A 16,418-nucleotide genomic window follows, 5' to 3' on the forward strand; every position below is an offset into this window, starting at 1 on the left:
TCTGCATACTTTGTTAGGCCCCTTTTATCCTGTTATTTAATGGTCAGGACCCCTACAGGACCACCACAGAGCAGGTATTATTTGATTGGTTTATTACTCTCAGCACTGCAGTGACACTGATGGGGGTAGTCGTGGGCTGGAGGTTAGGGAACCAGCCCTGTGACCGGAATGTTGCCGGTTTGATACCCTCGGCTGATAGTCCATGACTGAAGTGCCCTTGAGTGAGGCACCTAACCCCCAATTGCTCCCTGGGCGCCGTGGATAGGGCTGCTCACTGCCCCCTAGTGTGTGTGTGTTCACTAGTGTGCATTTATGTGGGTGTTTCACTACATGGATAGGTTAAATGCAGAGGTCTAATTTGACAAATGGTTGTAAATTCTATTGGTGGTGTGTTTAGTGTGTGTTGTGCTGGTACGACTGGACCAGATGTTTTTAAACACCTCAGTGTCGCTGCTGAACTGAATAGTTCACCAGCCAATAATACCCAGACAACAGCATCATGTGGGCAGCGTGCTGTGGCCACTGATGAAGGACTAGAGGATGACCAACACAATCTGCAGCAACAGATGAGCTAGTGAGACCAATATGGGGTTTAGAAGAAGAGAACCACCTCTGCACGTTTCAGTGCTTGTACAAGCTAAAAATAGGACGTAAAATTATTGTAATTGTAGACTATGATTTTAATATTTGACCAACAATGATATTTACGTTTTTCCATGTTTTGGCAAAAGATATATGTGATGCTGACATATTGTACTACCTTAATTAGAGCATATCAGTACCAAGGTTAAGAATGTTAACAGAACAGCAGACCTGTTCTGAAGTCATGTGGACTATAGTAGAAAGCTGTAATAAAAACCTGGCAGACATCCAGCAGTAATGGGTGAGAATATACATTGATGGATACAGTTGATTCATGGTAGACTTGCATCCAGTCACATGTGGCCCATTTACAGTCTATTTGCTGTATATCTGTCTGAGTTGACATTAATATTGATCTGAAAAATTGATCACCTACTGTAGCTTCCATGTACTCAATTGCCTCATAGTGTCAGTGAACAGACATTTGTCTGTATAATACACGGCAGTAGGCTGTATTTATTCCAGTTGTCATTACAGAGATACTTGAACAAAGTTTAGACAGTCATGTAATTGGGATTTACCTCTTTCCTAGTTTTTCACATCACATCTACATCCTGGAAATCCCTTACTTCATTTAAAAGGGAGGGCTAAGTTCTTTCGCCTTTTTAATGGAACTCAAGCTGTGTATGGATTGTTTAAACTTATATGCTTCAGTCACAAAGGGGCTTGTATATTAACCATAAACCATAAATATCTTCTCAGTGGTTTGACTCAGTGTCCTTTGTCATATTAGCCAGCTAATATAGCTTAATATAACTTAAATCATTGTTATTGCAAGCTCATGATTGAAGGTACAATGCCACATCATTATTAGGCCTATATGACTGCTAAGTCAATGCCTTGGGAAAATGTTGGTTATCAGTGTTATTTCATCTGAAAATGCATTATTATTTAAGTAAATTAACTACATAAATTAAAATAAGAGTACAAAGAATAAAATAGTTCATTTTATTTTATTATTGTTTTTTCCAGACAGACACATCGATTTCTGGACCACAGTAGAGGATGGAAACCTTTCAGAAACATCTTTTTTTATTCTTCTTAGTGTTACCATTTGAAAATACAAATATAAAATTCTACTTTCCACATCTGAGGCATGAGAGACCCCCCCCCCCTCCATGTTATTATTATTATTTTTTAAGTTAAAGTTAAATTTATAACACGGCTTGAGCAAGCCATACAAGAGGACCTGAAAGATGCTTTCAGACGTCAGTCATTTCGGTCAGTCTCTCGCCGTTAGAAAGTCGTTAACGTTAAGGAAAAAAAACAAGGGCAAGTGTCAGGAATGGGCGAGGAAGAGCGAGAAGCAACCTATGCTGCCACTCTCCTCCAGCAGTCAGGAGGAAGGGCAGCCAGTCTGGACGGCATGGTGTTACAGTGGAGCCATAAAAATGACTGCTTTTAACATTACTGTACAGACTGGACGTGACAGCTACAAGAGAGGAAGAAAAAAACAAAAAAGGGGACCAATTGCTGAGCTACCCAAAAGTTGGCCCACTCATTGGTTAACAGTCGTTAGTTGAGAGTTTCTCATGCGAGTGAATGGAATTGGATTCCATAATTAGTTGAAGGGAAACTTGCAGTTATCGTTAACTGCTTTGAAAGCAGCAAACAACAGTGTTTGTGGAAATGGACAGAGAGAGAGAGAGAGAGAGAGAGAGAGAGTGATGGGAAAGAGATGTTGTGAATTCACCAAATAACCAGTTGACATTAGCAGAACATCTAGTAGGACACACCAATGTATATATACATTGTATGCGAACATGTATATATGACTGTGGGTTGATAAGTAGTTGGCCATTGCCTAGCACTTGCCTAGATTCAAGTTTTAAATGGATACGGTAGTATGCTCCAGACACCTTCCAGATCTTATTTTTTTCTTTTTTTCATCCTTTACATTTTTTTCCTAAATCAGTGGATTAACTAGACTAGTAAGATGTGTGACATTCATCAGCTGTAAACTGCTGTCTATGGAAAAAAAAAACAAAAAAACAGAGCCATGCTACCTTAAAGTCTAAGCTAGAAGATCAAATAAAAAAATCCCAAGTATAATAAATAAATGTTTTGGAGCACCAGCTTTTATTTTAATTAAATTTGTAAATGGAGACTGATGGAGCCTGACCAAATGTTTTAATTGCTTTGACAGACTATCGACATAGACTATTTATGTTTGTTATCTGCTTATTTTTCTCAAGCTTGGTAGATGATCAGTACTGCAGACAGACATGGACCAAGCAAAATTGCTAAAGTTTACAAAATACAGTATATTGTAAATGTCAGAGACTACCATTAATTTACTTAATTTCCAGCCAGTTGTTCATTTTTAAGAATATATCTGAGGAGATTAAATGCAAAATAAATGAATAAGAAATTTAAAAAAAGTAAATAAAACAGGAGTTTGGCCTGCTTAGATTGTGAAAAACAGAAAATGTAACCAACTGGTGTGACTGAACTGGCAGTGTGGACAAATATCCCTGCAGATTTCTCAGAAAAACTGAAAACAAGTCTCTTAAAAAAATGTAAGATATTTAATTGTTGGGGATTTAGGTTTTCTACTTCTTTCTTCATAATGAAAAAGAATCATTTATATTTAATGACCATTTGCTTGGAAATTAAATAAATAAAGTTCTCTAACATTGCACAGTACTGTATGTGTTAAGCTCTTGAATCAACTGTGATTTCTGTGCAATTGCATACCAGCCCCTTTCAAAGACGTTAAGATCAGAGTGATTTTGTACTCTTTATTGCTTTGTTGAAATATTGGAAAATATGTTTCCAAACAAATGGAAAATATCCTGAACCCTCTGCAGCACAGTTATTTCAAGAAGTCACAGTTCAAATTAAGACAAATTGAGGTATTGTCTGTGCACATCGATAGATTTGGTCAGCTAATAAAACATTTCTTCTAAAACTGACCTATGAAAGCAGGAGGAGCTGTTGAAAACTTCTAAAAATGCAGGTTCTCATTGCTCTGAACTAAGTTTGAACTAAATGTATGCGTATACTTTTTACTTCTAAGCATATTTTTACACAGAGTATATATATCTGAGCAAAGCTAGTACAAGAGATGGTCTAGTCAAAATAAAAGGCTGGTTTCCAGGGCCTATGGTAAAATAGGAGCCATGAAATTATATTTGATGAATGAAAAAACAAAAACAAATTCTGTTAAAGGCAGAGAACGTTTAAAAAACAGAGTGGTATTCAAAAATAGCAGTGCCTTAGGGCGACTGGGATATTTTGAAAGCGTACAAACATCAAAACCTTAGAGTTGATTAATAGTGCTGTTGTAATTATTATCATTATGAGAATCGTTTAAAAAAATATGATATATTTCACATAAAATCTTCAGAACTGTAGCTCATGTCCCCTTAGAAAAGAACCAAAAGTAAAGAGTTTTGTATTAGCATTTAAGGTAGTATGGCACACCCCTTTAAAAAACATTCAAGGGTGGGGATTTAAATAATGCCTTTTTTTTTTTAAAAGTAACATCTTACAGCAATTTGTATTTTCTTTTTTATATATATATTTATATATTTATAGTTTTTTGTGAGAGCTTTGGTTAGTCGAAACCATGTGAAATCTGCAAATCACAACAAAAGAAGAAATAAAGAAAAAACAAGAAGAAACAAGCCAAAGATTAAATTCTGCTAAAATAACCTCTCACAGTACAATATAATACAAGAAGGCTCTATCCTTACTGGTCCTAAATCTGCTACAAACTACCATATCTAGAGTAACTACACAACATCGACTAATTTCACGGGGCAGGAAAGGGGAGAAGAAAGGGATGGCGGTGCGATAGGTAAAAAGAGTGGAAGAGGTCAAAGAAGATTATAGACCACTACACTGGTACCAAAGACAGCATTTTGTTACAATATATGTTTTTTTTTGTTTTTGTACACACTATTAAATACAACGATGAGAAATAAAGAGTGGGTGTGGTGACTGGGAATGGAGATCATTTGATGACTGCACAGTACATTGTTATTATAATCATCATATCAACGACCACAAAAATAGGAATAAAATGCCCTGATTCAAAATTTGAAATCAGTGAAGGAACATCTTTTTTCCTTTTTTAAAGTTTTGTATTTTCATTTTTCGTCTTGTACATTTGAACATTACAATAGTCGTCTTCAGTTTCTTTTTTTCTCTCATGTGTTTTAAATTATTACTTGATCGTATCTCCATATCATGTAAAAAGCATCCAGCATTTTGCTTCACCTGGTTATTCGGAGCATTGGAGTACATCAAATAAAATGAAATCAGTTGAACAAAAGAAAAAATGTAGTATACATTTGCAGCAGGAAACAAGAGACAAATATACAAATATACATCAATCAAATCGTCATCACCTTCAACAATCTGCACTTTAAAATCGTTTCATCAAATGTCATTTTGTCTGATCCGAAACCAGTCCTGACATGTACAAGAAAATGAGCACAGCAGCTATGGTTCTCTGTGTGAACGTATTTTTCAGTGTCTTCTATTGGCTGCATCTAAAATACATCAATATTTTAGATTAGAGGTTGGCTATATCCGTGAAATGAAATCTGAGCTTGAGTTCTAGAGATTGCTTTTCGTTTTACTCGCTCTACACCTGGCCTTCTATTTGCCTGTAGCAGTAACATTCACATGAGGAGTCTTCATACATGAAATCCTATTTGAGGATCATTCAAAGTAGCCAACATGTGCAAAGAAAAAGGAAGTGGTCAGGTCTTTCCTACAGGTCACAGTGCAATGATTTATCTATATTTATCCTTAAGCTCAGCTTGTTACGCCTGTTAAAATAAATTAAATTTATCAGCTTTTCCACTGCCAAACGCACAGGACTGAGGTATGGTATAAAGACGTTTGCCTTCTTAATTCATTCAGCAGAGAACTGATCGAAAGAACAAGCTTTTATGCATTAGCTGTGACGTACACTCCAGATACCGAGTTCCAAAGTCAAATGGAACTGAGTGGATAAGACAAACAACAACACCAAATAACATAGTAAGTCATCTTTTTTTGTCTTTTTTTTTTTTTCTTTAACTTTTTTTTTTCTCGTCAGGAGTATAAAAGTGTCAGGACGCACAGAGTATTTCTAAAATCTCTGGACTGAATTCAGAGTCCATTTCTTTAACACTACCTACAGTGTGCTTTGGATTTAATCGTCTTTCTGTTGAAAATTATGTCCACGGCTGAGAGAAAAGACTCTATACCCGACTCTGAGCAGTGTTCTGTAGTCACCGGTTTGTAAATATGCTGGTATGACACTTGTAAAATTATTCAGCTTGAGTATTTACAGAGCGAGCCAAACAACTATCCAATAGATCGCAGTTGTCACCAGGGTACTTAATGTATTTGAGTGACACCTATATAATAATCTGTTAAGACCTATATTTTCTTTTTTCGTGTATACACACCCTGGAACAATTTCTTTGACACACCGTCAGAAAAATATGTTTTTTTTTTTTCATTCTGAATTGGTTATATGCAATGACTGGAATAATATTTACAGTTACATTTCTTTTTTTTTTTCTTAAATCTGAATTCACAATGTATTCATTTGAAAAAATGTCATAGTATACATTTCTTTTTTTTCTAAACAACAAAACAACACTTATAAAAAAAGGACCATAAAAATATTGGAGTCCTCTTTGTATTGCCCAAAAATAGGTAATTATGATCAACAATGAGACATCACAAGAATTAAAAACAGCTACTAAGATCAATTTAGTTCAGTTACCCTCTTGTTTTTCGCTGAAATGAAATGTACTGAATGTTCTTTCAAATCCTTATCAGTCAGTGAGTAGCTTTATCCTTTTTTTGTGCAAATATGACACCATAAAATCGGATCTTTACAATTGGTACCAAAGGTAATTCAGACATGACCAGCAAACACTTTTAAACTACACTCGTCAAAATGCCAATAAAAGAAAGAAACAAACAAGAAAACACAAAGAAAAATGTGAAAAAAATCGAAATGCACAAATGATCACAACAAAGAACTTTTTCTCAACTATGCAACTTAATCAACTAAAAGGAGAAGAAATAAAAATGAGAGAAATAAAATGCCATATAGAACGAAAAAAAAACCGTTATATGGTTACAATAAGGGTTGGGGTTATGGTACAGCAGTTGTACTGTTTTCTGAGATGATCTTGACATTTCTTTTGTTCTTTTCTTCATGGTGCCACCCCCCCCGTCCCGTTCACCAATGGGATGCTGCAGTGCTTGAAGGCTCATGACATCACCTGTACACGACCAGTTAGAAACTTCGGCCCATCTTCCCGGGACCTCCAGATATACTCTAGTGATTGAAAACAGGTAAAGGTCAGTTTCATCATCAGTTTCTTGTAGATAGTAAGCCAAACATCATAGCCTGAGCTACTGCTGCTCTTCTTTGTCATGTGCACAATGCTTGACATAAACGTGAGTAATCCAGTGCTCTAAGCTTTACATACATGTAACATCAGATCCAAAATTATGAAGTTTTTTTTTTTAACCTTCAAGGTGCCACACCCTGAGTTGTCATTTTATTAGGTGCAGATACCACATATATGCACATTGTAGGTTCACAGTTACTTATTGTAGGTAATCTGTTGCTGCACAATTTATTACCATCAATGGAAAGAGATCAGACCAGATATTAATTGGGTGGTGGGTCAGTGTCAGCCCAGCCATGACACTGATGTGGTAGTGTAAGTGGCCCTGATATGGCTGTAGTAGCAAAGCAGTGTTGCTGAGGTTTGTGGAGAATTGAGCGTGGTCCACCAACCAAAATATATCCAACCAAGCGCAGCTCTATCGTCAGAAACAAACAGATGGGCTATATGTGTTTGAGCAGGGCATACCAAAGGGCATACCAAAGTGCACCTATATGGTAGAGTAAAAACTACCCTTCTTTTATTTGATTTCCAGTCAAAACGTCCATTAGGTGTAATTAGGTTTTAGATCTATATAATCTAATGCATAAGGGAAAAATTAAAGGAAAATTAGTTAAAAAGTTAGATGTAGAAAAAATAATGCAACCAACTTGTAAGAATCAACTTTGGAGGTATGAAAAAATATTGCCAGTAGACGTTAAAAAAGTATATTGTGTTTAATTTATATTATATATTATAAATGATATTATATTAATTTATATTGTGAAAATGTATATTGTGTTAAGTTATTGGACTTTTCTGTTATTTTCTGCCAAATACATATTTTCCTGTTTTTTTTTCTGACAATAAAAAAGAATAACTTGTACTTGATAGATGTACTTAACAGAAAATTAAATAAACGAAGGGTGGCATATTGTAGATGTTCATGATAAAATGTCCAGTGAGTTTAGCTTTAAAGTTGGTAAATCAACCAACAACGTTTTGTATGTAGGACTAAATTAACAGTTTTATCTTGTAGAGTGAATGCAGTGCAATTTTAAACCACCTTGATCCTTATCTTTTCTTTGCTGGTCAAAATTGCTGTGACAATCAAAACAACCTGCACAAACACATGCTCAGAAATTTTCATGTGACCTCAGTAGCCTTTACACTGCACCTTTAAGGTGTAGCTATGTTTCATAACTGTGCTTTTTGACACTTCCATTGACAGAAGAGAGAATTCTGTAGCTCAGGCTGTCTGATGTAGGGTAGATGTAGCAAGCAATGGTTCTGAGTGACCACATCATTCCTGAAACACTGTTGCTTTCTCCAAAATTAAACAATCTTGTGAGTACAATCCCAATCTCAGCTCCAGTTCATGTCAACTCGTGACATTATTTGGTAAGACAGACAGCTTAAATCTTTGCCCAGTTTTTTGTTGGACTTCTTTTCTCTTTTCTTGTAAGGCTCAAGGTGGTAGACTACGCAGCCTCTCTCCTCACTCTAACTGGTGTCTTTACAGACAGCAGAAAAGTGGAGCACAATGAGGCAGAAGTAATCCAAGCAGACGGGTGGGCAGAGCACTGGGAGCTGAGACTGGGATCTGACTTGACACTCCACAGATTTGAAAGTTTCATTGCCATATGAGAGTGAAGTAGCATGGTACTGGGGGAGCTTGTGGAGACGGACGTAGGCCATGCACACTGCTGAGGCAAGGAGACAGGATAGGCAGGATTCCTCTCACAGTCTCAAGAACAGAGCATGTTCAGGTGCATATACATTGTGATAATAATAATCTGACTTTAGTTCTTTAGTTGTTTTCATTGCTGATGCTTATTCCCTTAAACAGGCACTAGAAGGATAAAGCTATATTTAGACATATACCGGTATAAAAATGTTACATAACAATAATTACCTAATTGTTTATCATGGATATTACAAAATACATGGATATTACAAAAAACGAAACGCTGCATGTATAAGAGAACTTGTACATATATGCAGTGTTCTGAGTGTCATTTTTAATAGCAATAATAATAGCAAATAACAGTACTGTGAAAGGCTTCACACTAATGCCGTCCCATCATCCTGAGAACGATAGAAATAGCGCAGGGAGAATGTTTAGACTGTTTTGGGACACTTCAGGGATGATTAACTTCCATGTGTTAACACAGTGCCTGTTAAATGTTGTCATAAAATAAAAGAATGTGCCCATTGTCCACACCCTATATGTAGCAAAGATTCATCCAGAAATAGCTTTTTAAATTATTTTACATTATAATAATAATTTAAATTATTTTAGTAAAATAGAATTTTTTCCACCACTAGCATAGTGCTAAATAATATTAGCCTGTCATTGTGTCTATTCATTTTTAAAAAAGATTTTTTTTTTTAGCATGGGCAGTTAAAAGTAACCATTAGATTTTTACGGACTCTCTGTGGTGTCATACTTTTAAGTGCTTAATGTGTACAGTGCTTAGCCAACAAGGTCACAGCAACTAAATATTTGAAACTCAGACTCAAATTATATTCCAGGGCACAAAAATATGATCTTGCTATACTTTTATTCTAAACACATAGGATCTTGCTATATTTTTATTCAAGCTGGTTTTATTTATTGTTAACCATCTATTTCTGATTACCATTACAAAGAACACTGATTATCAAGATATAACGTATATTCTATTATTAATATATGAACATTTTAAGAGTTATTGCAGTTTACATTGATTGTTTTGCATTTAGGATTGCAGTTCATTACTAGTAATAAAGTGATACATTAAAACATTGAATGTTTTGTTACAGAGCTTTTTGTAAGATATTCTCATACATATGGACATACACGTATTTATGGACCACAGTGTTTGTATGCATTGTGTGCCTGAGTGTATACATATGTGCTTAGTATGCATTACTGTCTGACATTTGTCTTTTTTGAAAATCTGGTAGTACAAAAACTCAAGAGAAATGTTAAGTAAACAATTTACTATTTACTTTTACTATTTAGTTTAATATATGGACAGTCAGTTTTCACTTTAGGATGGCTGGCAAATTTTCTGGATGGTTCTGAAAAAGGCTGGAATCTGGAACCCTGAAACCAAGTGTGTTGGCATTCTTTATTATTAAATACTGGCACATGTCTAGTTACAGTGTAAATTATGAAGTGAAATTAATAAAATAACAGCATAATTATAAATTATAGAAGACAAACACATGGATCCCCTGGCAGATTGATTACTCATGCGGACCAGCCAGAAGATATGAAAAATGACCCCTAATAGGGAGCCTTTAGGAGAGAGCAACAGTGTTGTCTTGTGTAAGCCAATGGAGTGGAATAAACTCTCTACTCGCTACAAAAAAATGCAGTGCATGATATTGCAAATGAAAGGTTTGCCGTATATGGATAACGAACAAAGATGCAGGGAGAAAGATTTGCAGGTTGAAGAGAATGACTGCATTTTTCAGTTTCATGCATTTCACTGTCAGTCTAGCATTCGTGCTGAAAGATATGGGGCAGTAGTTTCATAAAAGCGAGAACAGGTGGAGAGATTAAGGATGAAATAAGTCCATAAAGACAGACATAGAGATGGATAGAAAGGACCATTGAGCAATATAAAGGAAACATAATACCTCCACTGAGATGGCAACCGACCACCTGTTAGGTTTCAATGGTATCCATTTGTAAAAGCTGTCGCAATCAAGGGGCCCTAAAAGTATAGAGTTAGTGTGTCTGTTAGTAGGTATCTGCAGGAGAAGAGAAAAGTGAGTACATTTTGATCCACAGGATTATTCTGTCAGCATGAATGAGTTTCAAGTCATGAACAATATATCACAAACACTGATATGGTGTTTAATGTAAAAAAGAAAAATACTTTTATTTCTTCAAGTAAATAATGACTGTGCAAATTAACAAATTAACTTCATTCAATTAGTATTAGTCTGTGACAGTGACCACACCGAAAATTATTTATATATATATATATATATATATATATATAAAATTATGATATACATATATAAATAATATGGTAACAGACAACGCTGAGGTGGTGTTGGGTTAAGATAAGAGGATACTACAGAAGGCTGAAAGGTCACTTAATATGACAGCCAACATAAAGGATGACACAGGAGAAAGTTAAAGGCAGGTGTGTGGGACAAAGAACTGAAATAAATAAATATCAAGCAAAAACACTGCTAATACCATTTAAATCTAGGACTAGTCAGCATTATGCAACTCAACCAGTGCTAACCGACTCCTTGGTTTGCAAGTCACCGCTGACTTGCATCCACTGTTAGCCATGATGCTAACGGGTCCTTTTTAGTTTTATTCATAGTTTGCTATGTCAGCATTTTTAGGTAAAGAATTTCTTCAAGTGAGATTGCATACGATCATCATATATATCATTTACAAAGTTGTAGCCCCTTCATCAGTAAATGCCAAATTTCAGTGGTTCTGACACTGACTTGTGTTTGAGGTACCTTCATGGTTTTTGTCCAGTGGGTTGGGTATGAACTGGCTCTCAATCAGGCTGACAGGAACACTATTAAAAGATTCCAAACATGTGCCTTTGTCACTTCAACCCCTCCAAAAAAGTAAGAAAAACGAGGAAACGTCCACCCTCGTCTTCTCGCTCTCTTGAGCTGATCAGTCTCCCTCCTCCATATGCAAATCCTCGACACTGTCTGATTTTCTGATTGCGTTTGTGAGGCGAACCGCCCACGCGGCAGATTTAGGGGGCAAAACGGCAAACTGTCAACACGTCTTTCTTAAAAACACTGCCTCTTATCGGACCTGTCATCAGCCCATTGTGCTTGTGAGCGACGCGCTTCAGAAAGACATCCCAAGTTTAATCCATATGAATAAATCAAAGTCTGCTCTGGCAGGGCGCTTCGGGCTCTCTAATCAAGCAGAGTTGAAGGAAAGATTTTCACTTCGTACTCCCACTAACATTTGTCTCAGTGGAGTTACCAGAGCCTTCATCATTTAACTTCATTCTGGTTGCATGTTCACAACAGTGATACTCAGATGTGGGCCTGGAAGGCCACGGTGCCACAGTGCCGTTTTCCCCATCTAACACAGCTGATTCATCTCATCGGCTAATTATAAAGCCCTTCACAGGCTGAATTAGGTGCGCTGGAGCAGGGAAAAATCTAAACTCTGCAGTGCTGTGGCCCCTCCAGGGCCAGATATGACTAACACTAATAAAGAGTAATAAAACAGCAACTGTGGAGTCATCCGCTGGGTTGCGGCGCCTACAGTTCCGCGGTGTGGCTAATTGTCGACACGTGTCGCAGAAATAAACGGAGAGAAGCATTTTGCGTTCCGCGTCATTTCCTGTGTTAATGTGCTGCTCGGAGACATTATCTGCCGGAGCGCTGGACTCCGAAGCATCCAGGCTCTTGGCCCAGCCTTAGTTAGTCACATCACCCTGAGAGGAACTAACTCAACCTGAAACCGCACCACTCCACATTAATCTCTCATCGCCGAGCAAATTTGCGTCCAGATGCGTCCCCGTTAACGCTAATGCCCATAAATAAAGCTATGGACGTGTGGGCAGCATTTCCATTTTAAAGTGCTGCAGATGTTTAACAAAGTATAAGCCCGAGTCATCTGCTCTCTTGAATTTTTAACCATTGGCTAACATTCTCAATACGAATAAAGTGTGCAAAACATGAGCGAAAAACAGGCGTAGTGTTTCTGGCCTAGACGCAGAATGATCCACGGAACAGGGATAATTCCTTGATAACTGTATTAGAAGCACATTGTTCGGCAAATACAAAAGTGGTTGACAAAGAGCCTGTTCGGTTCAAAAGGCTGTGAGGGTGGGGAGGAGAGGAGGCCCAGGCTCACTGTAGCCCGGCACACCTTGTCATAAAGCACATCTCTGCCATAGAGCTGGTTAAGAGATGTATTTGTGCGAGAATGAGTGTGTGAATAATTGAATTTCAATTTGGCACTTCATTACAAATGCATCCTTTCTTTTTCCAAATTGAGAGCTGCAGCGATTCAGAAATGCGACCTGACATCTGTGACATTCAGAGACGGAATCTGTGCTCTGCCAGCAAAAAGCCAATTAAAGCAACTTTTGTGCCGCGCCGTGCTTTTGTTTGGATATGGTGTCAAAAGCATCTGCTTGTTACAGGGACATTTGAATTTGACAATTTGCTCATTTCCAATCATACTAGTCTGTTTTTTTTTCTTCTGCCAAGTTGTTTGTGATGCTCTGTTTTCCACTCCTCCTCAAACTTCAGCCGCAGTTCCGATGGATTTCAGGATTTCAGAGGCTCTCGATTCATCAGCACAAGAGCTTTTTTTCCACACGCGTACAGCGGCACTAATTCTGCTTATAGTCCGATTGAGACCCTCTTTTCTAAATTGCCGCATTGACAATAAAGTGCTTGCCTTTAAGTGAGTCATACAGAAGTGACACACAATCAAACTCCTCAGCTGCAAGGCAAAAGTAATCAAATCTATATGGGATTAAAATGTGAGGGGAATAAGAAGACAGAATGTAAGAGAAACAGACAAAAGACACAGAGAAAAAATTCTCTACATCCTGTACACTGTATTGAGTTTCACAAGTTACTAATTAAAGGAATACTCTATTTTCAACCAGATCTCTACCTGTTAAATCTGTAGCATATGGTTGATTACAGACAATAATTGTGATGTTTCCCTGTACTAAAATACCAAAAAAGTGGGTCTCAAAACACTTAGAAAATAAACGCCAATGCTGAATGTCAGTAACATTTACATGAAACTTCACTGAACACTTCATTAAGCTGTTTGTAAATATCTTTGTCAAGATTTATGCTAATTCATTAACAGCATAGAGGTGTGGATGGAGTTTTCACCAGGACCTGCCTGATCCTCTGCTCTGTGTAAAATGGGCATCAAGAGAGAAGAAAATAAATAACCTAGAGCTTGAAAAAACGTCTAAAGGAGATGATAACCAGCTGGTTATTGAAATGTATTTTTGTTGTCATGGCACATGTAGAGATCTCATATTTAACCATGTAACTTGCATGTTGCAGGGCGTATTACATTATGCAGCTCATGCAGGTTTTAAGCAACTAAAGTTGCTTCTAGGTTTCATTGTGTAAACCCATAAGTGAGTCACAGGGTTGGGAAACAGGGAAAGATGTCAATTATTGTCTGTGATTATCAAGAGTAGGACACAGATGTGGCAGATAGTGGTTACATTTAAAAATGCCAAACTATTCCTTTAAGTTAACTCTGAGTGACTCAGGGACAGGTAACTGGCATGTATGACATGGAATGTGAAATCTGGAGTTGGTGAAGTTGTTGCTATACTCACAGCAATGCTGTGGCTGAAGCCAGAGCCAGGCTGGGGGCTAGCAGCACTGATGTAGTTCCCCACAGCTGAGTCCTGACTGGCCGGGCCATACAAATCAGCTACAGGCCCTGGACTGTTGGCACCAGGGAAACCTCCAGGCCGAGGGGGGTTAGTGCCTAAAGGACACACACACACACACACACATGGGAAGATATGGTGGAGCTGGAAATCCTCAGGGTCATGTCAAGCACAATGTGCAATGATCGCAAAACAAATTTAGATTGCCTGGAGATTGACATGAACACAATATATGGGAGAGAATATGATATTGGACGTGTAAGTCTATATTAATTTTCAGAATACTGAAGCACTGGGAACTGTAGAGAAAAATAATAAAAAACGATACCAGGAAAGAGAGTGGCACTGAAATTCTGACTAATTACTTGAAACGCTATTCCATTCATGCACTCTAATTGCTAATAGCTAAAGCTTTCACAATTACATTGTGGATTGTAAGAGGAGCATCATTAAACTTGCATTAGAACAATATCTTTATTATCTTTATTTCTTACTAGTAGCGAGGGACACCAAAGGCGATTAGCCAACATCATATTCTCATGTGTGCTGTGCATAGTACTTGTTGAATTTGGAAAAATCTCACAACTCACCGCGAATTCATGCACAAGCACGATCGGCATGCAGGCAAACAATGGAACCAACATGCAGTTAGTCACAAACATGAACTGCTCACTGCTTAGAGGCTGTTTCTGTGGACCTGCATGAATCGTGGTACAGGAATGGGTCTTTTGGTGGCACTGTTTGATTTTTTTTTCTGTCTGTTCTACAGTTAAACCAACTAATGGTGCAAGTTTGGAGAAAGTAAGTGAAGATACTGTAGGTTCCTCCTCTGCTTCTTTTCACAGAATCTTATTTGACGTGCCATCATAAAGGCAGACAAAACAAAAAAAGCAAAGTTTATAAAATAATGTAGGATATTAAAGAAATTCCATAAATGCCAGTAGCTTTAGCCTGCTTCTTAAAGCCACGTGACCAGCCAATACAGCCAACGATGTCATGTATAAAACTGGCTGGACAAAGTATTCTGGTTACAATATACACACTGTAGCTATTCATTCATCACACTGCTCTCTGTAATAAGCCTCCATTTCCACCGTCACAACAGGAGCCTGCAAGCCCCAGTATGAGAAATAAATGCTATGACTAATATGCAGCGTTCTCAGTTGTGAGTCATGGACTACTTTAGAGTGGACAATTCTGTCCTGTCGGGCCAAATACAGGGCCAATTTGTCACTTCAGTATGTCAAAGAGACAATGTGTGCACAGATAACATAAAAGTTAAGCTGTATTAAAAAATGCAGTTTTGAATTCGCAGGACAGACACACACACGCACACACACACACTTTTCTGCTCACTGAACCTGCTTTTTACTCAAACTATCCATGCTTCAGCCACAAATGTGGATTTTACTGTTACTGGGTTATACTGATCTTTGTTGTCACATAACAGGTCCAGGCTTAAAACGATGAGTTGAAGCAACACAGTAGGATGTCAGACCCTTCAAAAACTTAGTCATGAAAGTTTTGAAAATCTGAATAGTAAATTAGGATTTTTGATACACAAATTAGCTTCTAATTTTATTAATTCTCATTAAAGAACCATATGATGTCAGAGCTCCACCAAAGGGCAGTGTAGAGCCTGCATCTAATGTTTTTGTCAGAGCTTTTTATCTGTTTAGTCCAAAGAAAAAAGCTTTGTAAATCACAAAAGACTGCACCAGGCAGTTGAAGGCAATCATGCATATCACAAAAACGGATAGTAAGAAGAAGTGTAGCCAGAGCACATAGGAAGCATGACAGAAATGAGCTAATAAACAAGAAGCAGTTCATTTTATATTGTACTTGTATGGATATAATGAAATAAAACTTCTAGTATTGTTATTCAAATATTTTTAATAATGACATACATATGAGTATTTGATTTTATTGTAATGCCTATTGACATGCTAAATGACAAATGTGCCAACTTGTTAATCTCATCTCTGTTACATGACCTAAAAAACTGTACCTCATCTGTCCTAACAGTGTAAACTTTCACACTTAAATAACA

At 37.2% G+C, this 16,418-nt stretch overlaps 1 protein-coding gene across 6 annotated transcripts in view; it reads right to left on the minus strand.

Annotated features, from left to right (window-relative positions):
- Positions 1-1,576: 1,576 nt before the first annotated feature.
- msi2a (musashi RNA-binding protein 2a) overlaps positions 1,577-16,418 on the minus strand; it is a 362,909-nt gene continuing 348,067 nt past the window's right edge. For all 6 annotated transcript variants that reach the window (XM_017711902.2, XM_017711900.2, XM_017711899.2 and 3 more), the window contains 3 exons: positions 14,312-14,466; positions 10,623-10,699; positions 1,577-6,937 (listed from right to left, as the gene is read on the minus strand). In XM_017711902.2, the coding sequence (XP_017567391.1) occupies positions 10,658-10,699; positions 14,312-14,466 (197 nt within the window). In that variant the 3' untranslated portion in view covers positions 1,577-6,937; positions 10,623-10,657. The remainder of the gene's footprint in view (positions 6,938-10,622; positions 10,700-14,311; positions 14,467-16,418) is intronic.

This window comes from Pygocentrus nattereri, chromosome 18, assembly GCF_015220715.1.
Source record: "Pygocentrus nattereri isolate fPygNat1 chromosome 18, fPygNat1.pri, whole genome shotgun sequence".
Classification (NCBI taxonomy): Eukaryota; Metazoa; Chordata; class Actinopteri; order Characiformes; family Serrasalmidae; genus Pygocentrus; species Pygocentrus nattereri.